This window comes from Pteropus medius, unplaced genomic scaffold, assembly GCF_902729225.1.
Source record: "Pteropus medius unplaced genomic scaffold, Ma_sr-lr_union100, whole genome shotgun sequence".
Classification (NCBI taxonomy): Eukaryota; Metazoa; Chordata; class Mammalia; order Chiroptera; family Pteropodidae; genus Pteropus; species Pteropus medius.
In genome coordinates this window covers 23,406,598-23,430,714 of record NW_024349797.1, presented here as the reverse complement: position 1 = coordinate 23,430,714, position 24,117 = coordinate 23,406,598, and the positions used below count along the sequence as shown (strand labels likewise).

Genomic DNA, 24,117 nt, shown 5'->3' with positions numbered 1-24,117 from the left:
TATCAACAAATTTGTGGCAATAATTTTGAAAGCTTATACAAAACCAATTAAATTCTAGGAAACTATAACATAACTACACAAGAAGAAATAGAAAATGAATAGCTCTGTAACTCTTAAAGGAATTGAAACGTTTTACAAGTGGGTTCTACCAGATTGTCAAAGAATACATTTCAATTTTATACAAACTCTTTCCGACAAGAAGAAAGGCTGAAAATCCCCTACCTAAGCAAGCACTTCGAGAAGCTTGAAAAGGAAGAGTAAACTATACCCAAAGAAGGTAGGTAGAAGAAAGGAAATGATAAAGAGGAGAAATGAATGCAACAAACCATAGCAAAGAAAACTCAGAAGCAGACCCACACGTGCATGGATACCTGGTTTACAACAAAGGGAACACTGCAGAGCAGTGGGGGGAAAAGTCTCTTAAATAAATGATTCTGAATGATTGGATAATCCCAGAGGAAAACAGAAAGAGACTTGATCCCTACTTCATACCATACACAAAAATTAATATGAAAGACAAAATATAAAGCTTGTAGAACATAAAGAACATATTTAGGGTAGGGAAAATTTATTAAATTGGTATAAGAATAACCCTAAAGGAAAAGATTGGTAAATTCGATTACAGTAAAATTAAGAACTTCTTTCACCAAAAGATATCATTCAAAGAGTAAACAAACAAAAACAAGCAAATATCCTGGATATTTGTAATGCATGTAATTGACAAAGGCACATGTACAGAATATAGAAAGAACGTCTATAAATCTTTAAGAAAAAGCCAAATAGCTCGGTAGAAAAATAGGCAAGATACTTGAAAAAGTACTTCACAAATAGGCTGGCAAATAGCCAGTAAACATAACGTAAAGATGCTTAGCTTTGTCAGGCACCAGGAAAATACAAATTAAATCCCCATTAACTACATTAAAGATACAGAGAAAAGACATGTTACAAACTTGGAGAAGATACTTTCAAGTACATAATAACAAAAGATTTGTATCTTGAATATATAAGGAATTCCTGTAAGACACCAAGAAATAGCACGGGACAGCACGAAATAATAATCCATTGTATGTATACACTGTTTTATTGATCCATTCACCAGTTGACAGACAGCCACTTTTCGACTATTATGAACAATGTTGCTGCAGTATGGACATATGTTTCCATTTCTCTCAAGTACATTCCTAGGGAGTGAAATCGCTCGAGCGTATGGTAACTCTACACTACACTAGTCCTCTGAGGAATCGCAAGCCTGTTTTCCAAAGTCACATGCCCACCATCAGTGGACATGCACGAGGGTTCCGATACCTCCGTGTCCTCACCGACGTATGTCATCATCCGCGTATTTTACAGTCATCTGTTTTCGTGTCCTGGGGCTGCCATAACAAACTCCCACAAATTGGATGGTTTTAAACAACGGAAATTCATTTTCTCACAGTTCTGAAGGCCAGAGGTCTGAAATCAAGGTGTCAGCAGGGCTGTGCTTCCTCTTGAAGGTTCTTGTGGCGAGTCTGTTCCTGGTCTCTTCCAGCCTCTGGTGGCTGTCGGCTTGTGACTGCATTATTCTCATTTCTGCTTCTGTCTTCACATGTCCTTCCTCTGTGTCTCTCTCAAAAATCCCTTGCCTCTTTCTTAAAAGAGTACACATGATTGCATTTAGGCTCCACTCAAGATCATGCAGGATAAGCTCATCCTCTCCTCTGTAACTTAATCGCTTTTTTTTTTTTTGGCCATATAAGGTAACACTCACAGGTTCCAGAGATTAGATGGCGTTATCTTGTGGGGTGCCATCATCGGCCTATCGCAGCATCCTAGTGGGTATGAAGTTGTCTCTCATTGCGGTTTTGATGTGAATTTTCCGGATGGCTAATGGTCATCTCGAGCATCTTTTCATGTGCTCGTCAGCCACTTGTATGTTTTCTTTGGAAAAAAATGTCTATACAGATCCTTCGCCCAATTTTTAATGGGGTGATCTGTCTTGTTATTACTGCGTTGTACGAGCTCTTTGTAGAGCAGTGACATCAGGGAAGACGATGAGGTAGGAGGATCCAGGACTCTCTTCTCCCACCCAGACAGCAGTTGCAAGGGCAAAATGTGTTTAATGTAACTACGTCGGAACCATGTTGGAGGCTTTGCGTTTCCAGGGGAGGCTTGGATGGTAAGCCCCAGTTAATTCCAGTTGATTCCATCTCCTAGCGTGGTAGCATGTACCCCGCTCCCCAGGTCCCTCAGCCCTGTGGCAGGAAGCAGTCCCTGCAGTGGTTCGTGGGAGTTGGGTGGACAATAAGGATTTTGTTCTGCAACTATCAGGTGTCTGTGTACTGATCGCTGATTGCTGCTTCTGGTCACAGACTCGAGGACATAAAGGCGGGCCATCATCAGTGCACACCCCCACCAGCTGAAGCGGCTTCCAGGGACACTAAAAAGACAGAGCCTGTTTTTTTGTTTTATTTTGACCCTTCATTTTTCACTTTTCCCCTTTTGGGAGCCAGACAGTTAAGGAAGAAGACATTCAAAAGCAACCACATATACTGGGAGGTTAGAAAGCCACTGCGCATACCCATGAAAAGACAGTCTCAGAAAAGACCTTAAGTTTACACCTCATGATGATTCCCAGCACAACAAAATTTTTTAAAAAAAGAAAACCCTGGGGGTTTTGAGAGAATCTGATTTCCAGACTTACGACATATAAAACTCAAATATCCAGTTTTCAACAACAAAATAAATCACAAGGCATTTAGAAAGATACAAGAAAGTCTGGCTCATTCAAAGGAAGATGTAAGTTGATAGAAACTTTATCGAAGAGCAAGCACATAGTGTACTAGAAAAGACTTTAAAACAACTGTCTTAAACATATTCAAAAAGCTGAAAGAAGACATGGACAGAGTCAAGACATGATATTTGAATAAAATGGAAATACCAACAAAGAAATAGACAGCATAAAAAGGAACTAAAAGGAAATTCAGGATCTGAAAAATACAATAACTGAAATGAAGAATTCCCTTGAGAGATTCAAAAGTAAATTTGAGCAGGCAGAAGAAAGAACCAGCAAACTTTAAGATAGGACAATGGAAATTACTAAGTCAGGAACAGAAAGAAAAAGATCGAAGAGATGTGAACAGAGCTTAAGAGACCAACACATGCATTGTGGGTGTCCCAGAAGGAAAAGAGAGAAAAAGGGGCAAAGAGATCGAAGGAATAAAGGCTGAAAACTTCCCACCTTCGGTGACAAAGACGTGAATGGAAAAACTCAGGAAGACTCTTAAGACACATTTTAATCGAAATTTCAAAACACAAAAACAAAGAAAATCTTGAAAGCAGTGAGAGGAAAGTGACTTATCGCATACAGGAACATTTTTTTTTTTCTTTTTTTGGTCTCCAGTAAGATTATCAGCAAATTCTCATCAGAAACCTTGAAGGCCAGAAGAAGGTAGTGAGTTGATCCATTCAAAGTTCTGAAAGAAAGAAGAAGAAGAAGAAAAAACCCTGTCAATAATTCTATATCTGGGGAGAATGTTCTTCAGAAATGAGAAATTAAGACATTCTTAGATAAACAAAACCTAAGTGTTCATGACCCCTAAACCAGCCCTACAAGAAATGCAAAAAGGGATGCTTTCAGGCTGAAATGAAAGGAAACGAGACAGTAACTTGAAGCTGTACGAAAAAAAATAAAGATCTCCTGTAAAGGTAAATATACAGGCGATTATAAAAGCTAGTATTGTTGGAATTTTGCTTTGTTACTCTACTTTTTATTTTCTATATGACTTAAAAGTCTAATGAATAAAAAGTTATTATGAGCCTATGTTTCTGGACACACGATGCATAAAAATGTCATTTCTGACAGCGATAACTGAAAGGGCTGGTAACAAAGCTGGACAGGAGCAGAGTGTACTCTTGAAGTGAAGATGGTATAAATTCAAATTGAAGTGTTATAACTTTAGGATGTGATCCTAAGTAACCTTAACTGTTTTGGGTAGTACATTGACATCTTAACAATATTGTCTTTCAATCCATGAACGTGATATGTTTTCCTTTATGTCTTCTTTAATTTCTTCCAGTAATATTTTGTAGCTTTCATTGTACAAGTCTTTCATCTCCGTGGTTAATTCCTAATTATTTTATTCTTTTTGATGCTATTGTAAATAGAATTGTGTTCCTTTTCTCCTTTTCAAATTATTATTAGTGCATTGTGATGTAAGCCCTGAAATTTGATTTTCTTTTTTCTAATGCAAGTGCCTGACTTAAGCTGCGATTGCTAAGGCATCCATTTCAAAGATGGCTACCTTAAATAAACACCTTGCCAGCCACGCTCTAGCTAGGCCGCCTGCCCCCACTGAGGCTCTTTTGTTTTAGAGATCTTAGTTGGTTTCAATAGCTGACCATTTGGGCTACCTGTTTTATTTCTCCTCTTCCCCTGCTTTAAATTCTGGGTCTTATGTTTTAAATTCACCGGTAGTGAGTGAGCCTGAGAAACCCTAGGCCCCACCCTCAACCCTAATAAAAGCAGAACCCCAGGCCTGTGTACCCACTCTCTCTACCTGCAACCTCGCTGTTGGCTCCCGTGTGCTGTGTAATTTCCAGGATTTGTAAGCAATAAATCTCTTTTCAAAGTTTCCTGACGGTTATTGCTGGAGGGCATCTTGCAATCACAATAAGAACCCCAAGGGCCAGTCCGGTCACAGCACGCGTTATTGATAGGCTGAGACCAGCACAAAACATGTATAGAAATGCAACTGATTTTTGTGTGTTGACTTTTTACCTTGCTTCTTTGCTGAATTCATTTATTACCTCTAAGAGGTTTGGTTTTGTTTTGTTTTGTTTTAGTGGAATCTTTAGGGTCTTTCTACATATAAAAGCAGGTCATATGTAAACAGTTTTACTTCTTCCTAATTTTTAGATGTTTTTATTTCTTTCACTTGTCTAATTGCTCTGGCTAAAACTATCAGTACTATGATGAATGAAAGTGATGAAAGCAGACATCCTTGCCTGGTTCATGACCTTAGAGAAAAAACTTTTGGTCTTTCACCACCGAGTATGATGGTCCCTGTAGATTTTTCACATATATGGTATTATGTCAAGGAGGTTGCCTTCTATTGTTATGTTGTTGCATGTTTTCATTATGAAAAAGTGTTGAGGTGTGTCAAATGCTTTTTCTTCATTAATCAAGATGTATCATGGGAGTTTTTTCCTTCATTCTTTTAATCTGGTGTATTATGTTGACCAAATTTTTTATGTGGAGCCATCATTTTATTCCAGGAGTAAATCTCACCTTGTCGTGATGTGTAATCCTTTTAATACGCTTCCGAACAGGTCCGCTTGCCTTTCACTGGGGACTTCAGCATCACTGTTCATGAAGGATATCGGTCTGCTGTGTCCTTGCAGTTTCTTTTTCTGGCTTTGGTGTCTGGATTATGGGTTACGCTGGCCTCACGGACTGAGTTAGGAACTGTTTCCTCCTCTTCAATTTTTGGAAAAAACTTGACAAGGATTTTATTAGTTCTTTAAATGTTTGGGAGAATTCACCAGTGAAGCCGTCGGATCCAGGGCTTTTACTGTCTGGTGGTTTTTGATTTCTTATTCAACTGCCTTACTAGTTATAGGCCCTGTTCAGATTTTGCATTTCTTGGTGATTTTTAATCTTCATAGGTTTTGTGTTTCTAGGAATTTGTTTCATCTAGGTTATCCAGTTTGTTGGTGTACAATTGTGCGTAGTGCTCATAATTCTTTTTTTTCTGTAGAATCAGTATGATCTCATTTTTATTTCTGATTTTAGTAATTAGAGTCTTCTCTTTTTTCTTAGCCCATCCAGCTAAAGAGTTGCTAGTTTTACTCATCTTTTCAAAGAAACAACTTTTGGTTTCATCGATTTTTCTCTATATTTTTCTATTCTCTATTTCACTTATCTCTGCTCTAGTCCTTATTATTTATTTTTGCTAACTTTGGGTTTAGTTTGTTCTTGTTCTAGTTCCTTAAATTGTAAAGTTCACTTCTTGACTCAAAAAGAAAAAAATTAACGTAAGCATGTATAGCTATAAATTTCCTTCTTAGCACTGCTTTTGTTGTGTCCCATAATTCTGGTGTGTCGTGTTTTATTTTCATTCATCGTTAAGTGTTTTCTATTTCCCTTGGATTTCTTCTTTGCTCCAGTAAGAGGATTTTGTTTAATTTCCACAATTTTTTTCTAGTTTTATTTCTGTTGATTTCTAACTTCATCCCATTGTGGTCAGAGAAGATACTTTGCATGACATTTTAAAAAAATACATTGAGCTTTAATTTGTGCCTAGATAATGTCCCATGTGCATGTGAGAATGTGCATGCTCTTATTGGGTAGAGTTTTGTATATGTCTGTTAGAGCTAGTGGATGTATTGTACTGTTTAAGTCTTCTCTTTCCTCATTTAGCTTCCGTCTGTTTGCTCTATCCATTACTGAGAGTGAGGTATTAAGTCTCCAACTACTATTGTGGAACTATCTATGTCTCCTTCCAATTCCATCAGTTTTTCCTTCATGTATTTTGCTGGTCTGTTAATATGTGTGTAAATGTTTACAATTGTATTATTATCTTCTTGCTGCACTGAACTTTTTAACATATAATGTTCTTGTCTCTTGTAATCTTTTTTGATTTAAAATCTATTTTGTCTGATACTAGTATAGTCACCCATGTATGATCTCTGCTGGTTACTTTTTGCCTGGAATATTTTTCCATTCTTTCACTTTTAATCTTTTTGTGTTTGGATCTCAAAGGAAGTCTCCTGCAGAGAGAATGTGGTTTATCATGTGTTTTGATCCATTTGATCGGTCTTTTGATTGGAGAGTTTAATCCATTTACATTTAAAGTAATCATTGGTAAGGAGGGACTTAATTGTGTTATCGTGGTTTTTTTATATGCCCTATAGCTTTTCTGTCCTTTGAACCCTGCATTACTGTTGTCTGTTGTGTTTAGTTGATTTGTTTAAAATTTAAATATTAAACATTTAAATGTTTAAATTCTTTTCTCATTTCCTTTTTCATGCATCCTATAGCTATTTTTTGTGGTTACCATTGGAATTACATTTAACATCCTAAAGTTATAAACACTCTACTTTGAATTTGTATCAGTTTAACTTCACTAATATACAAAAACTGTTCCTTTACAGCTCTGTCCTCGCCGCATCAGTGGTTGATGTTACATCTGTACACAGTGTAGTGCTCCAAAACATAAACTAAAAGTTTTAAATGCACAATTTTAAGAGTAAACTTGTGTAAGAAACAAAGAGTTACAAACCATTATTAAAATGCTACTAGCTTTTACAATTTCCCATGTATCTACCTTGATTGAGATCTCTACTTCTTCTGATGGCTTCGAGTGACTGTCTTGGCGTCCTTTCCCTCTCCAGGGCTCCCTTGAGCATTTCTCGCAGGGCAGGTCTAGTGGTAACAAAGCTCAGCTTTTGTTTATCTGGGAATGTCTTAATCCCTCCCTCTTTTGAAGGACAGTTTTGACAATACAGCATTCTTGGTTGTTTTTTAATTTCAGCACTTTGAACGTGTCAATCCACGGCCTTCTGGCCTCCAAGGTTTCTGATGAGAAATCTGCTGACATTATTGGACACGCACACAAAATCTCTGCATGTAATGAGTCAATTCTCTCTTGCTTTCAAGATCCTGTCTTTCAAAATTTTGATTACAATGTGTCTTGGTATGAGTCTCTGAGTTGATCTTGAAGTTTGTTGAGCCTCATGTCTTTCATTTTGGGTTTTCGGCCAATGTTTTCTTTCAAATATTCTCTCTGCCCTCCGCCTTCTCGTTTTGAGACTCCCGCCATGTGTATGGTGGCCCTTTTTATGGTGTCCTACAGGTCACTTAGGCTCTGTTCATTTTTCTTCCTAGTTTTGTTTTTTCCATTCTTCAGACTCACTAATTTTCATTCCCTATCTTTAAGTTCACAGATTCTTCTGCCTTTGAATACCTCTAGTGAAATTTTCATTTGTCATTGCACTTTTTAGCTCCAGAATTTTTCATTTTGGGTTTTGTCTTTATTCATATTTCCATTTTGTTCAGACATCTTTTCCCTTTCTCTCCATCTTCCGTTAGTTCTTTGAGCATCTTTAAGATGGTTGTTTCAAAGTCTTTGTCTACGAGATCTGCTATCAGATCTTTTTCAGGAAGTTTCTATTTTTTTTTCTCTTGAATGGGCCACACTTTCCTGTCATTTTGTTTGCCTTGTGATTTAAAAGTTGTTGTACACTGGACAATTGAATCTAATAATGTGTTAACTCTGGAAATTAGACTCTCCCTCTTCCCCAGTGTGGAGAGCGGGTTGTAATCTGACAAGGTCCTTGCAACCTGCAAGGGTGACCAAGGGTGACCTCGCCTCAGCAAACTCCTGAGAACGAGAAAGGATAAACATAGCTGCAGGCGGGCAAAGCAGCTGAAGGCCATGAGAAGATGTGACTTGGGAAAAGCAGAAGAAACAGTGTTATGTCTAAGGAAAACTGCTTATGCCAATTATGACGTTCTTATATAAAAACAGCTTGCAAAACTAAAACTGCGCTGTTGTCCACCATCAGTGGGCAGTGGACCTCCTGAGTCCCACTCTTTCTCTTCTTCATCTCCTACCGTTCCCACTCAGGTTTATTTTCCAGGGCCGCTCTGGACGTGGCAGGATTTACCACTTGCCAGACACAGCACCCCAGGGCTTTATGTTTATTAATTTTATGGGCTGTCTCTGTGCCAAGGGTCAGCTTGAGGTGTAACGTAAGGTCTTCTCCAAGCCTTTCTTGGGCACGTGCGGTCAGTTTCTCATTTTCCTGGTATATGCAGCTTCTTTGAATGTCGTCTTTAATGTCTGGCTCCCAAAAGGTGGAAATGAGAAAGGAGGGGCAGGGGAAGGGCACCATCTTTTCATACCTAGTCACTTCGGCCTGAGAAGTTGGGGCTTGCAACTATGGGAGGAAGAGGTGCGCCCATGGCTTCCCTCTTCCTTACCCAGTTACCAGAAGTAGTGACGTCACCTGAAAGCATAGGTCCTTGATATTTGGAGGACGGGTCTTTTTGGCCCACTCTAGCTCCTGAAAGCTGTTAAGCATGTTGCTCCAGGAACATGTGCACGAAGACTCGCCACACGCCTGGGGCTGGAGGATGGGTAGCTACCAAGGTGCTAGAATCTGAGGATAACCCAAACTGCCATCTACTGTCTAAGCCTTTTCCTGGGAGGGGAAAAGCCTTCTGCAGACTCCAGTTTCAAAAGCCAAGTTGGACAGATTCTGCCTGTGTAGATTCCTGGTGCTTCTTATTCTTGCCATCTTCCCCAAATCCTGTTTAGCTTTACCCCTTTACTGATGTTTTCATGTAATTTTGGGAGGGACTGGGGTCTGTTTCCGTTTAACCCACCTTTGCTAGAAATCACGATTGTTTTACACCAAATTTCTATGTATTTTAATATACACCTAGACATTCCTGATTCTTTTTCATTGCTTTTAAGAAATCCATTTCTATACTTAAAACAGAGGTATTTAATATTAATGTATCTGATGAGTATCTGAGAAGCTAGGGGGAATCTAAAGCTGTTTTTCTTTTCCTTTCTAATGGTTTGTCCTCATGTTTGGTAGCTTTCTATTGTAAATTCCTATTTTGTTGAATTTTATCTGTTGGACTGAGCAGGGGACATGGAGAGAGGGAGGCTTGCCTCTGCTGAGAGCCAGGGCTGTCACCAACTTCGGCCTGCTTCAGACTCCCAGGTCCCCAGCTTGCTGTGGGAGCCCTTGGCTCCCCCGCTGCCACCTCACGGAAGGTTCGAGGCTTAGTCTTCACACCTGGGTGCTGACTCAGGCGTTCAGCCTCGGGCACCCCGCCTTTCCTGTTTGCTTGCACTGTGCAGGTTCTCTATTCCAGTTAAAGTTCCTGTTTCTCTACTCACCTTTGACATTTCCCTGTTTTCGGTAAGTAGAGCAACACATTAAAATTGTACTTGAGTAAATTTTTGCGGAAACAAATTGGCGTTTTTGGTGGTTGGGGCCTTCAAAGCAAGAAGTCCAACACGTGCCTGAAACAGAGTCTGCAGTATTTGGTTTAACCCAATCTGTTTCCTTAATCTTTAAAATATATTAAACTTACTGCGGTGACATTGGTTAATGAAATTAACCCATTTCATTATATAGGTTTCGAGTGTACAATTCAATACATGTGAATACTGCGTTACCATCCAAATTCAAATGTCACCACACATTTGACCCTTTACACCCTTTTCTGCCCCCACCCCCTTTTCCTCTGCGAACCACCATACTGTCGTCTGAGTTTTTGTTGCTGTGTTTTAATATCTCACCGATCATTTCTTTTTTAAATAAGGGTTTGTCCTGCTTACACTTGGTTTTAGTCCTCCATTGTTGTTCATTTTTGAGGTTTCCTTTTCCTTTTTCCTTTTCTAAGTCTGGCGACATTTCTATTTCCTCTTTCCTCGTGTGTCATAAGCACTAGCTTTTAACTCCACTACCAACTTCCTATTCCCTTTGGTCATAATTTAACCCTATTAACTGGGCAGAACTGAACTGGGGGCCGAGTTTGGAGGCTCTCCGGTTTGGGTGGGTGTCCAGGTTCCACACTGAACCGGGGCTGGCTAGGATGCCGTCCTCGATGTACTTGCCAAGATAAAGAAACACAGTCATGGAGATGAGAGACTGACAAGTGGAGAGAGTGAAGGGCCCAGTGGGAGCACAGCGGGTGGGATGAAGGGTCAGCAGGGGAAAAAGCCAAGCACATAAAGGCAGTCTGGCTTGTAAAGGGACAAGTTATGACTTCGTGAAAGAAAAAAAAAAAAATTGGAGAAAACCATGTTCTCTTGGTCTTCATATGGAATTATCTATGAACTGGCTAGCAGAAAGCATGCTCTAAAAATTACTCGTTCATCTCCCAACGCCCCACCCACTCACGCACCCATCCACTGAATTCTCCGTCCTTCCAGCCACCATTCTATTCATTCACCCGAACATCCACCACCCATGCGCGGACCTACACACCCATTATCCATTCAGGCACTTGGTGATTTCCTGAGAACCTCTTGGGTGCAAGCTCAGTTCTGGGAACTTGGAATGCAGATAAATCAGATTTGTCCCTGCCCTTGCAGATGTCTGGGGGAGAAATGGAAGCTCTCTATGAGCACAGACTGCTGTTGCCTACACAGAAGTGGCTCCCCAATAGGACTTCCAGCTCTACACTCATATCCAGCTGCCTCCTGGATCCCCTCACACCTAGATACGTCAAAGGCACCTCCAACTCATCAGGTCCTAAGCTAAACCGTCTTCTTCCCTTTTTGGTTCCCAGTGTCTTAGCCTCCCACGCAAGATTCAAATGATTCTATTCTTGCAGCTCGTAAGGCTCATCGGGTCCATGGACCTCAGCCTTGCAGATGAGGCCCTACTGCATCCTCCAACCTCACCGCCACCACCCACTGCAATCTAGAGTAGCTGTTGTTTCCACGTGCTCACTTCACCCCACCTCACCCCCACAAATTCCTATTTAACCTTTAAGAAGCTGCCCTCCAAGTCTCCAATAATTTCCTCCCTCCTCTAGAGTGCCGCCCTTCTGTCCTGTGTCTGCTTTGGTCTGGGAGTTCCTGCAGGGGACAAAGTCAGAGCAAGAGTAAGCTTACCTAAAGACCGGTGCAGACCAGGGGCTCAAAGGACCTGGTGTGGGACATGAGCAGATGATCCCTTGCTCACTGGGTCTATCTGGAGATGGTTTAGATGGCTCCAACCCTCTCAGCTACAGCTTCACCCAAGGCCAAGTTAGGGGGGACTTGAGATGCCATCCCACGATTTCTGTCTACCATCTAAACACCCTAAGTATTAGTTCTTTGTGGTAGAACAGGGGAACAAAGTGTTAGCTTAGGCGGGAGCCAGAGGGTCCAGGCCTCCATGTGGCTATATTACAGAACCTTGGGCTAGAGTCCAGTGCCCTCATTCTCTGGCCTTGTTTCCCCATTTCGTGTTACCTAGTACCTGTGCCACCAACCCCTGTGGAAGCATCCTTTTCCTGTTATGACTATGGGGGGCAGACACAGCCCAGCCTTACCCACTGGTCTTGCAACCCTCAGTCCTCACCCGGGCTAGGGATGAAATGTCTCCAGTACCAGTTCAGGGCTGTCCCATGGGGATAGTGACTAATTTCTCAGCTAACTCAACCTGCTGGATAGGCAACAAGCAGACCTAGCTAGTGGCAGGTGCTACTTGCAACTGTTAGGGAAGCCCAGGAGGGGCCGTGGTCTGTCCTCGGCCACTGACCTAAGCATCACTGCAGAATGAGTGCTGCCACACCAACCACCCAGGGCCTGTTGGGTGGGAACCGACTGCACCACCCTGGAACTGCTCCCTGCTGCTCTCCTCACTCTGGTGACCCCCGCTCTTCCATCCCTCCTTCCAGTGATTTTCTCTTGCTGGTCCGGCCAGGCGTCACCTTGGATGGCAGCATTTGGATTCTACTGGGACTTCAAATGTTGCATAAAGGGTTACCATCCCCACTAAAGACACAGAAAGTGTCTTCCAGTTTCACAGGGAGGCCTAGGCCAGGTGATTCCAAAGCCTAGTGAATACTCCCCCTGCAAGAGAGCCCACTGGATGGGTAACCGAAGGGCAGGCACTGGGGCGGCTCGGACTGATGCCTGCGCTTTGAGATCCCAGCACCAACTCCTGGTCTAGGTTCCCGGGGAAAGCAGCTCTCTGTAGCTGTCATTCCCACATCCCAGCACACAGAAACGGTTCCATTTTCCGGCTGCAAAGAACCAGAGCTTTGGTGCCAGCAGAGCCCTACTGCAGGGCGACGTAAAGCCCAAGACCCCAACCTCCTGGGAACAAAGGCTCCCTCGCCCGTTCCTCACTCCACACACTCTAGAGTGCCAGTCTTGGGCATCAAGGTGTACAGGGAATACTGGGGACAAAAAAATGACTTGTCTCCTCAGGAAAAACATACGAGACAATTGGAGACGGCAGACAGAGTGCAGTACTGTTCCCGGTACTGAGAACACACTGAAGCTTTGGTGTTGCCAAATCGGCCAGAGTTTAAACAATCATCAAAATGTCAATGTAGAGACTGAATTAACTTTACATTTTGGGTTAAAATATTGGTAGAGCTACAGCAATTAGGAAGAGTTTACAACCTAGATGAGAACTGTTTTCAGAACTATTATAGAAATTTAAAACGTGTGTTGGTTTCAAACAGACCTTACCTCAGCAGTGCGGACAGTGGTTGGGCACAGGAGCCAGACCAGGTGAGTAACCACAGGACCATGAGATCAGGTTAACAGACAGAAAACGCAGAAGACTTGTTTGACCAGTACCCTCTAGGCTCTCCCTGCTCTTGGGGGGTTCGAGCCTTCATTTGGAAGTTATCTCCCCCGATCAGTCTTTTGGTCAGTCTTTTAGTCGATGCTTGGGGCACTTGATGAGGGCGGGGCTGACTTCCACATAGCCCAAGGTGGGAAGCACTGAGCACTGGATTAGAGAATACCTCTCTCCCCTCAAACCTTTAGGACTCAAACTAGTATTTTGTATAAGTTCATCTACTTAAAAAAAAAAAACTTAGAAAGCTATTGTCTCTCTTTCCCTCTTTCCTCAACTAGAAATACATGTGCAATACCCTCCCCAATATATATATGCTATAACCACAAGCACATTTTTATTCTGCTTCACAAACATTATTTTTTAGAAGTTATAAATAAGACCCTTCAGCAGAAAAATGATGACTATTATGGTGGTCTGAAACCACATCTGCAGTATCTGAGGTATGCCTGTAAAACTTGGCATCTGAATTCCCTAACGAGCACTCATAAATACTTCGGGAAATCAGATAAGGTATACATTTTGTTTGTAATCAACTCAAACTACAGAACAGAAACTCAAGTCCTAAGGAAAGCCATCTACTCAAGATAATAACCAACATGTTTTGTGAGTACGGCCGGCAACTGCAGAAAACATCCAACAAAACCAAAGCAGCAGCTGCAAAAACGGCAAATTTTAACACTCCGAAATCTTATGAAAATTTAGGCTAGTTTTAAAACATTAAAGCAGAGACAAAATTAATTTTAACATTGTTTTAATCAAGTAATGTAGCTGTTTGAAACAGGAAATTTTAAGACAGCTGAATAGAGCAAAGTGAAGAGGTACATTACTCTATCAGGATAGCCTCTGTGAATAAAATTACGTGGATTTGAATTCCATTGGACGTTTGGCACCAGACTGAACACCAGTTTAAGCCAAAAATTTCTCTTTAGTGTTTAGAAGCCCTGAACATGTTCTTCAATTAAAAAACAAAAACGAAAACTGAACCTCTGTTAACAACCTTATAAGCTTGATACTGGGTATATTGAGTGCAAGTTGGCTTTAGACCACCACTATCTACCTCCTACAGAATTTCAAATAATGAAAGCAAACTGGCCCATGGTAAAGAATTTGAAACCTAGGTGAGATATGAATTTGCAAAAACCTCTTTGGTGTGACAAAGCACAATCCTTCCAGGTATGTGGCTTCTGCTTTGCTCTCATCAAAATCTATCAAAAGGCAGATGGTGGCCAACTCACCTCTCTCCAGTAAAATCGCTGAATTTTAATTTCTTAAAATATCAAGCTAACAAGGTTTTAATTATATCAAGTGTTTGTATAATTTCAATGTGAAAAATTTTACACACATTTGTTAAGGTCTCGTTACAATCTGTGAGATGAATCACAAAGCAGAGATTTGAATGCTGTAAGCTTGTGTTCCAAATGAAACCAACCTGTGGTTCTTGATTCCCACGGGGCACTTTTATCTTGAAAATGGTTTCTCAGGTGTAGCCAGAACACATGTCAAGTGGAGTTTAGATCAGCTAATTAATTGGGCAAGGATTTATAAGGAAGTTACTTCCAAATCTAAAGCCTAGGATGGGCTGGGCCAGGCCCTAGTCACCTGCATTCAGTGGCCATCAACCACAGACTTCTCGCGTGTCTGGCTATATTCCATGTGAAATAAAAGACACCAAGTTTTCAACCAATATACAGCCTCTGACCTGAAAGTACAATTTTGGCTTTTCAAATAAAACATCTTGTGGGGGAGGACAAGTTTGAGACATAGTAACACTTATTTTGGCAAGATAGCAACCAAAACCTAAAAAGCATAGCTATGTGTTCAAATGTAAAAGGCATTAAAGAAAAAGCCATAGTATCGGGGAAAATCCACACTGAACAAAATATACAGTATATACCTAAACATTTTGAAGTTATAATTTAAACCGTAAAAGCTGAAAAATTATTATTTTTTTGCTAGAGATTAAGTGCACCTTTTTTGTCATCCCCCAAATAAAATCACTGAGCTTACTATTTAATCATACTCCAAAGCTTGAAGAGTTTTCTCTCAGCACAAAGCAACAGCTACATACACAGAAAATGCTTATGTTAATGTAATAACTCCCCTGGCTCATCCAACGTGCAATGCACAATGACTTCAAAGACTACAATTTGGGGCAAGTGTACACAAACTGACAAAAAAAAATTCAAGTTTCAAAAACTGCTCTTAAAATTATTTATAGGACACTCAGGTCATTTTTACTTAGTACAATAAAGGTGTTGCACTGCCATTTAATTATTAGTCCACCTTGGCAAGGTACGTAAGAATATACATTACCAGATGCCAATTTGAGGAACTAGAGACAAGACTTAAAGTACTGTGTTTAACAGCTGAGTAAGGTAATTACAAATAAGTTTGTTTACATTCTGCTGAAGACCATTTTACAGTCTTAGCACCTAACAATTTCTAACAGGCCCCAAGAATCCTATCAGGTTAAATGATGGTACATTTTTAAAAGGAGCCAATTATTTCAGCTTAAGTCATTCAGAGCCAAAAATATGAAGAATGACCAAAATCAAATCTTTATTTTTATAACTGTATAAATGTGATCCAAATGTGTCCACCACTAATTTCTCAAAAAGAAACATGCTATAAATAAGCAAACTACATCTGCTCACTGATATGTGTATGGACTCCCTAGATGTCTCACTGGGCTTAATTACAGACCACTCACAGCAATACATTTTTAGTAAAAAGTGTAGCATGATGTTAAGCCATTTCTTTTTAGCTTTTGCACATACATGTTGCACTTCTGGTTGATGATGCAGAAAGAGTCTCAGCATTACACTGTTAAGCCGGGTTGTACCCACCCCTTTAAATGGCATCAATATCAATGTCATCGTCCTTGTTGTCAGACTTCACAGCTTCAACTTTCGGTACACTGGCAGTCTTCGAATATACCACCTAATAAAGGAAACATTATTTATTGACTGTTAACCTTTATCGCAATGTGCCTGTAATGTTAAGTCGATGGTAAACAGAAAAATTACCTAGATGCAGTTATTATTCATTAAAGTTTTTAGGCAGAAAAAAACCTCTCCACAGTCTAACAGTATCTTGTTAGTTTTTACAGACCACTAACACCTCTACACTCGACCTGCATTAAATGAACCCTAACTTTGGGAATTCTAGTATTTACTTTTGAATGGGGGGGGGTGGGTCTGAGGGTGAGGTGGAGTATGTGAGTCCACTACCTCCACTACCGTTTCGGTTAAGGATTATTTTCCAAATTAACAGTCTATAATCGACTAGCTCAATTACCCAAGTCTGCCCTTTTACAGTTCTTGAACGCCCATCACAAATACTGATTTTAACCCTTTCCCCAGGGTTCACACCTCAATATTCTCATCTTCATCATCTTCTTCACCACCGGAAGATTCCTCCTCTGCTTCCTTCAACCACTTTATAAATGGTTCTGCTTTGACACGAATCTCTTTGGCAAGTTCTTTCGAGACGTATTTCTTAGAAGCCTAAAAAACATTAGGTACAATTTTCTTTTAATTTGGTAATTTAAAAAATAGCTTGTTATTTATACATTTAGCTGCCCATATTGAGCTCTGAGGGAACTGGGTCACACCCTAATCTTGAAATCCTCAACAGAATACATGTATTCAACAAGAATATCCAAGTCTGAGGAATATCTTTTGTTACTAGCAAAACAAGCTGCCATGGTGGAAATCACCTATGAGTTAAATCAAGCACAAGGACTGCATTTTCATACAGAAAGAGACTAGGTATTCGAAGTTACTTATTGCAGATAAGCCCCAACAGCTGTCTCAATATTTTTGATCTTGAAGCTGTTTGTATACATTCCCCACCTTTTCCGACCAGCTGATGATGACCTCTTCTTCCAAAAGGTCTGCGTCATACATCTCCTTTAAGATATGTGGGATCTTGGAGATAAGCTGAGCTTGATGCATTGCTACCACACACTCTAAACCATGAAGAAGGTACCGTTGAGCTTTTTTGTTGTTGTGACAAAACTGCAAACAGATTATCTTTGTATTAACAAGCTTTTACAGATGGTCTATGTTGACAATTCTAATATCCAAGTATATTCATTGCCTTAGGATTGTTCCTCAGTAATGGCCCCATTACAGTGGTTCAAAAAGGTCAATGCACAAACTTTTCTGTATTACTTTATCTATAAGGAACCATGTGTAGTTTTCAGATACTCCCATGCTTGTAAAGCATGTCAATTATCTCCATTTTCAGGGTGATAGAGAAATGGGGGAGTGAGGTTAAAGTGATATTCCCAAGGTCACACAACTGTAATCTCATTTATGAATCTAAAATAATTTGCTTACTCGTAAGAAATGGCGCCTGTACTTCTTAATCTGTTCTCTAATCTTCTCATTAAAAAGAACTTCAGTCAAAACAAGAGGACCCATGGCTTTTACATCCAGTCTTTCTGCTTCAGCAACAATTTCTTTGTCGGAGGAGTCAATGATACCCTCTTCTTTCTTTTTCTGCAAATAAAAAGAAACAACTCAGTGAAATGAAGGCACCTTTTGCTCTAGAGATACTACTTGGTCCCTGTTCTTATGACCTTTCCCCCCAATTTGATAGTTCTAGAATTGCCAGAAGATAGATACCAAAGAATGCCTGGGACCACAGTCAAAACATATTTGAATTAACAGAAAAAGTAAAAATTAGCCTTGCAATTCAATATTCAAAAGATATCATGACAAAGTTATTTCCCAAGTACCCAGTTTAGAATAACAACAAAAGTCTAAGGCTGAGTTGAAGTTGATTTTACTGATCAAGATGTTCAAGTGCCCAAGAATAAATATTTTCTTTACCTTTACGAAATCGAACAGGATATTAACCCGCTCTTCAACAGTCCTTTCCAAATCATCACTGAGAGTCAGAACTTTGGCATGGTCACTGATTTCATCCATTCTGCGCCTTTGAGCTTCCTCAGTTGTATCCTCCCCCCAATCATCATCCTCCTCTTCTTCCTGTTTATAAGAGCAAGGATGCTTTAAAATGTTTCGGTTCCAGTCAAGTTCATGACATTGAATTCATGTTCCACTAAAATAAGCTGGGTTCCACCTTAATTCAATCAACCAACAGCACCGAGAGCCCTAAATACTGTTGTAGTGTTCCACCGAAGCTAGTCTCAGTACTTCTCTTAACCGTAACCAAATTATTTACAATTTTAGCACCTGCCACACCACTGACTCTGCACTTACCACAGCATGCGGAGGACTGATTTCATTTGGTGGTGGCGGCGGCGGCGGCGTCGTCTCACTACTGGACACGGAGCCATTTTCCTTGTCTTTGCCCTTTCTATTTTTCTTTTCCTTTTCTTTCTTCCCTGTGCCACTGTCACTATTCTCTACAGGAAAACAAAAGGAAAGTTTAGTACCATGGCTTTTACTACCCCTCATCGTCTGTCATGAACATTTAAAACCCTGCCCCTTTGCTTCGGAACTCTTCTCTCAGGAACAACCCTAACGCAGTACTCTCCCTAAAATTCTAGGAGGATTCACAGACTGAATCCATTCACCATGTTTCATAGGTAAGAAACTCTGGCTAAGCACGGAATGTCCCAAAACGTTAGCGGCATTAAATGCTGGGTAAGAGAGATGAAGTGATGACTCAAGTTAGTGGAGACTGGCATTCATGCTCCTCACCCAACCTTCACGAATTTGAACAAGGGCATAGTTCAACTGCACGTGAGCCAACAGCTGGAACACTGTTTAAGTCTATATAACGGTTTGTCTCATGGAGAAGAGAACACCGGAATAGGTTTGACTTTCTTGCTATAGCAAGCTCAAATTGTGTCAGACAGTTTTGATCATCTGCCACAGAGTGTTGCTTGCAATACTCTATAAAGCCACTTAGATATAATGAGCCAAGCCCCCCATCCCCCATTTAAAAAGTATTCCAGAAGTAGATCCTTTGGTGGGATCCCATCAGAATTCATTTCATACTTGTTTTCAATAAAGCACTATTCAAGAATTACAAATTCCTTATATTCTAATTTTATGGCAACAAAGAAAATTTCATTTCATTTCCCAAACCCAGCTGCTTTACAGTTCAGACCTCAGAAGCTCACCATGAAGACTTACCAGGTGGGTTCTTGAGAATGAATGTGCAGAGTTTATGATGTGTGTCGAGCATGCCTCGGTAACCACAGGCTTTACAAGAGTTACCTATTGTTTGCTTCTTTGGATTGACATGCTGCCAAAAAAGTAAAAACAAGTATGTCATCCATAATATAGGAAAATTCTGTAAGGAACAAGTGTGAAAATATCTAACCACCACACAACATCTAAACACCAAGCTTCTTAACATACAAAAGAAAATGTTCCCCCAATTATCTACTTAAATTTAATTAGTATAGGAAGAGTCCCCAAATTTGTAGGTTTTTATATTTTATTTCTCATTAAGTCTGTCTTCTCAAAACATGATTTGGTCCTATCAAAGAACTGATCAAAAAAGCAGATATATGGTTTCTTCTATTGACAAAAACCTCAAAAGCACTCACCAGCTCTGTTTCAGGATTCTCACACTCAGGACAGAGAACAAATTTTTTAATGAATCCATCCAACATGTCTTGCAGCTTATTCGCCTCATGAGATCCATTGACAATGTAACGGTCATTCTTAACATCAAACTGGGTCTGTGCGCCCAGCTCGCAACCAAAATATTTGGTGGGATCTATTTGGAAGGGGAAAAACAAAAAAAATTTGGTTCATTACAGTTAACTAATCTTTGGCTAGTCAACCACATTTAACACTGCCTGTTTTTATGTTATTGGGTTAGAAAGATGTTTCCTGGGTATTCTTGCACTAACAGCGACTAATAAGTTAGTTTTAAATCCAAGGTCCCATTTAACCTTATTTAAGCTAAGCATACAATTCAGACAAGATTTTCAAACCAAAATGGTCACGACTGTATCACTAATAGAGGCCTTTCCAGACTTCTCCAAGAGACATTACTTACACGTTGGAGGCCGATTAAGCGCCTTTGCAACGTCAACCATGTTGACTATAACTGTCTTGATTCCATTTCCTTTGCCCTCAACCTAAAGAAAATAAAAAATTTAATTTGCACTGTCTACCCAGGAGAAGCAATCTTTAAAACAATCTACGGAAAAAGGTTAGGACTTGCTACTAAGATGTACCTTGGCAATCAGACGGGGCATCTTGTAGCGATAGAACTGGTCTGACACGCTGCGGTTGACGTTGACAGACATTTTGGCTTATTAGTGGCTTTATCAATAAGATGAAGAGATCTTTGATTGCAACTTTTTGGTATCTTCTGTCTGGAGAAGAAGGGATGACATAAACGACTGCAAGAGTTCTCGGTCTCTGACATGAAAAAATTTTCGCCACTGAGGCTGTAAGCTTCTTGCTTGTATGCTATGTTTCCCCAATACAGGTACCAATGGCTGCGCAACAGCTCTGAAAGAGAAAAGAACACCCCCCCACCACGTTCCCATTAGTTACGCCGAATTCTCCTATGTTAAACAGCGTCCCCCTTGACGTGAAAAAAACAAAAAACAAATATTTTCCTAATACGGGACACCTATAGGTGTCCAACATAATAGGGCCTCCATTTCGATTAAGACGTGACTCTGGTAAGGAAAGGCCAGACTAAAAACAAACTGCTCTGGGTTTCTAACCAAACCGAACACATCCAAGCATTTCAACGGTACTTCTGAAAACGGGCATAGTTTAACGATTGACGATAAACGAACACAAAACCTCTCTCCTACCCCCAAACCGCGCTTGTATTGGCAAAAAAGTTCCGATACACTCCTCCCCTCCCCCGCACGAGCCGTCATTTTAAGACGGAAAGCTACGGAACGGGTCTTGACAGCCGACTCGGCCCCTCGGCAGCCAACGCTTACTTCGAAGAAACACTTTCGTAGGCCACGGGAAACGCGGTCTCGCGGAGCGAGCGTGCACCGAGGGGCGGGAAGGCGCCGACCTCGACCTCCACTCCCTCGCCCGCTCTATGCAAACACTCGGTTAACCTTCGCTCCCGTCCCCATGGCCACCGGGCGTTTCGTGCGCGGCTGCGGGGCGCTGCCCGCGGCACCACCTGCGCGGCGCGACATGGCGAGGCTCCTCCTGGGCGGCAGGTGGGCCGGGCGGCGGCCGCCCCGGCTCCGCGGCGGGGGGAACAGAACGGGCCGAGGGGCGCCGGCCCGGGCCACCCCCGCCCCGCCCCGCGCGATGACTCACAAATGCAGCAGCGGGGCCTGACTCAGCCGGCGGCGGGGCCGCGCGGCGCACGCGCGCGCGGGGCGGGGGCGGGGAGGGGGCGCGGGCGGGGAGGGGGCGCCGCCGGGCCCCGCCGCCCGCCCGCCCGAACTGCGCCACACGCGCCGGGTCACGCGGCGCGCCGCCATCTTGTGCGGCCGCCATCTCCCCGCCGGCCCGCGCCGCCCGCCCGCGGACTCACCGTTTTCGTCAAATAAAGACATAAACCCAACGCTGCTCGCCCGGGACTGGGATGAAGTGTGGCGCGTGTGAACCCGAGTCCGAGGAAGGGCGGCGGAGGCGGCGGAGGAGCGCAGCGAGCAGCGGCCGGGCAGGCGCCGCCGAGCAGCGGGGAGGGGCTGTCCCAGCGACGTCCGGGGTCCACACCCTTCAGCGCCCGGGGCCTGGCGACCTGGCGCGGAGAGACGGCGCCGTGAGCCGCGGGCGTCGGGGCGCCTACCCCGCCAACCAGCGGCCCGCGGGGGTCGAGGGGGCGGGGAGGACTGGGGAGGGGGCGCGGGGCCGCCACCTCTCCACCGGACTCACCTCTGGAATGTTCTCGCTCTGACTGAACAACGCCGCCGCCGCGCTCAAGCTACCCTCGGCCTCAGTGCCCGCCCCCAGCGCCAAGCGGCACAGCCCATTGGCCAGAAGCCCGCCCGAGCTCGCTCGTCATTGGCCGGCATGCTGCGTCAATCGCGCCTCGGCCCGCCCCGCCTGCTTCCTGAGGCTCCGCTCGCTGCCTCAGCCCGGCCCCAGCTCCGGGTCCCGGCTCCCGGCTCCCTTCACCTGCCCTCCCCTCCCCCGCCTTTCCCAGAGGCCTTCGCGGTATCGCGAGAGCGGCCGCGCCGCGGCGGTGGGGGGCGGGGGTTCGGCCGCGGGGCCGCGCGCTGTCGGTTTGGGCGCTCGGGGGCAAGATGGCGGTTGGCTCCCCTCCCCCCCGTTTCGGCCTGGCCGCGTTCTCGTTGGAGTTCTCCCCGCCGTGGGATTTCAGGCTCGCGTGTGTCCTTCCGTCCCCCGGGGACGCCTATTGTCGGGTCTTGGGGAAGTTTTTTTTCCCCACACTCCCTAGGCCTGGGCGCAGGTTGAAGATTGGAGGGAGGGCCCGGGGCTTTCATGCCTTTTATCCTCCGAAGCTCGGGTCTGCGTGGCCTCGGCACCGTGACTCGCCAAGTCACCATTATGGGGTCGTCGTGAGGCCCCGTCGCCCGCCCGGCTCCCGCCCCTATACCCGCCCTACACACCTACCTTGGCTGGTCGCTCCCGTCCCCCGTTTTCAGGACCCGAGAGCGCACCTTGGAGAGGGGATGTCTGCTTTACTCTCACTGTGCTCAAAATAAGCACATGGGGTGACCGTTCGTAAATCACCTCTCCCGCTTATAAATTGAGATTTCTTGTTGAGCAAAGCGTAAACCCAAGCAAATACTCCCACTCAGGTTCCAATGTATTAACTTGAGAATGAGTGCTGTTAGAAAGAGCTCTCATTTTAGTTATGTCCAGGTGATCACAGAAACCACCACTCTTTCTGAAACATTTTCTGTAAAAGTTTCACTTGTGACTAAAAACTCACAGTCCACCCTGAAATTTGAAAACATACTTGACTGTAAAAGAACAAGAGCCAAATGACAGAGCCGTTGGTTCTAACCTGCTCTCCTGTGATGGCTGAGCGTCTCAGGCGCAGTGTGTTTTCCCCAGGTCTGGGTGAAATGGCCATATTGCTGACGACGGGACGAGGTGAATGAGAAACTGCCCTGTAGACTAAGTGGAGTTTACAAAGGAGGTTAGAATTGAAAGCTTCATTGATTTATTAAAGTTCAAGATTACTTTTATGTTTTATAAGCTTTATAAACTCTTTTAAAAATTGACTGTTGGTGGAGAGAATGAATCAGGTGGAATAGAGAGAAGCAGTTTGTGTCCTTTGGTGCATTGGCTTTGTTAAAATCACACAGTGTATGTACATCCATGTATAATTGTTAAGCCGAGCGTACAATGCTTTATGGGTACCAGGGTTCCCATCAGGCGAACTAAAACAGTAAAATCCCAGAAACGCTGCTCTGGTTAGCGGTGGAGCATGACTTAGCAGTATTGAAACTGAGTTTTTGCATGACTATGTGCAAATGACATTATTTTAGAAACTTTGTCGGAAAATATGGGCATGAAACTAGTCTGAGGTAAGAGGCCTGCTTCCTCAGAAGAGTTTTTAAATAAATACAAACCAATGGATCTCTTGGTATGTTTGATGGCCCCATATTTAATTTCATTTAAAAACTTTGTACTGATTTTAAGTAACTTTTAGTATGTGTACTGTGGATGAAAATGGGGTTCTAGGGAAAGTAACCTCACTAGGTGATCTGATCAATCCCTAACAGGGCAGGTCATGGTGGGTGAAGTCTCACCCCAGGGACGTAACTTCTTTAGGGCTTACCTGAAGCAAGCCCTTCCCTTGTTTTTGTGCATCTAGGTTCACACACCTTTGAAATGAGCATAATTACCCTCGAGAGAGCTGGGAATCCTGTTAACTATCCTTGTGATCCAATCCCTGCTAGCTTTCTCC

The 24,117-nt window shown here is 42.8% G+C and overlaps 1 protein-coding gene, 1 long non-coding RNA gene and 1 other non-coding gene across 5 annotated transcripts; all 3 read right to left on the bottom strand.

Annotated features, from left to right (window-relative positions):
- Positions 1-690: 690 nt before the first annotated feature.
- LOC120619738 (uncharacterized) lies at positions 691-10,729 on the bottom strand. Its single transcript, XR_005657653.1, has 2 exons — positions 3,345-10,729; positions 691-2,416 (listed from the first exon to the last, which is right to left on the bottom strand). It is a non-coding gene; the product is annotated as an uncharacterized LOC120619738 (long non-coding RNA).
- Positions 10,730-14,042: 3,313 nt separating this feature from the next.
- Positions 14,043-22,268, bottom strand: EIF5 (eukaryotic translation initiation factor 5). 3 transcript variants are annotated; one of them, XM_039884328.1, is made up of 12 exons: positions 22,110-22,267; positions 21,766-21,975; positions 20,480-20,759; positions 20,299-20,380; positions 19,841-20,013; positions 19,422-19,533; positions 18,540-18,685; positions 18,147-18,305; positions 17,652-17,813; positions 17,163-17,327; positions 16,680-16,814; positions 14,043-16,248 (listed from the first exon to the last, which is right to left on the bottom strand). In XM_039884328.1, exons 3-12 carry the CDS (start codon positions 20,549-20,551, stop codon positions 16,159-16,161), a joined length of 1,296 nt encoding a protein of 431 aa, XP_039740262.1. In that variant the 5' UTR covers positions 20,552-20,759; positions 21,766-21,975; positions 22,110-22,267; the 3' UTR covers positions 14,043-16,158. The 3 variants fall into 3 exon arrangements, with proteins under 3 accessions (XP_039740262.1, XP_039740264.1, XP_039740263.1); XM_039884330.1 differs by lacking the exon at positions 17,163-17,327 and having other exon boundaries at positions 22,110-22,268; XM_039884329.1 differs by lacking the exon at positions 21,766-21,975 and having other exon boundaries at positions 22,110-22,242.
- Positions 19,045-19,170, bottom strand: LOC120620016 (small nucleolar RNA SNORA28). Its single transcript, XR_005657730.1, has one exon. It is a non-coding gene; the product is annotated as a small nucleolar RNA SNORA28 (small nucleolar RNA).
- Positions 22,269-24,117: the final 1,849 nt, after the last annotated feature.

Coding starts and splice junctions, on each gene's coding strand:
- EIF5 (XM_039884328.1), bottom strand. CDS start 20,551: ATGTCTGTCAACGTCAACCGCAGCGTGTCAGACCAGTTCTATCGCTAC. Junction 17,814..18,146: donor TCCTGTTCGATTTCGTAAAG/GTAAAGAAAATA, acceptor TTTTATTTGCAG/AAAAAGAAAGAAGAGGGTAT. Junction 16,249..16,679: donor ATGAAGATGAGAATATTGAG/GTGTGAACCCTG, acceptor TTCCTTTATTAG/GTGGTATATTCGAAGACTGC.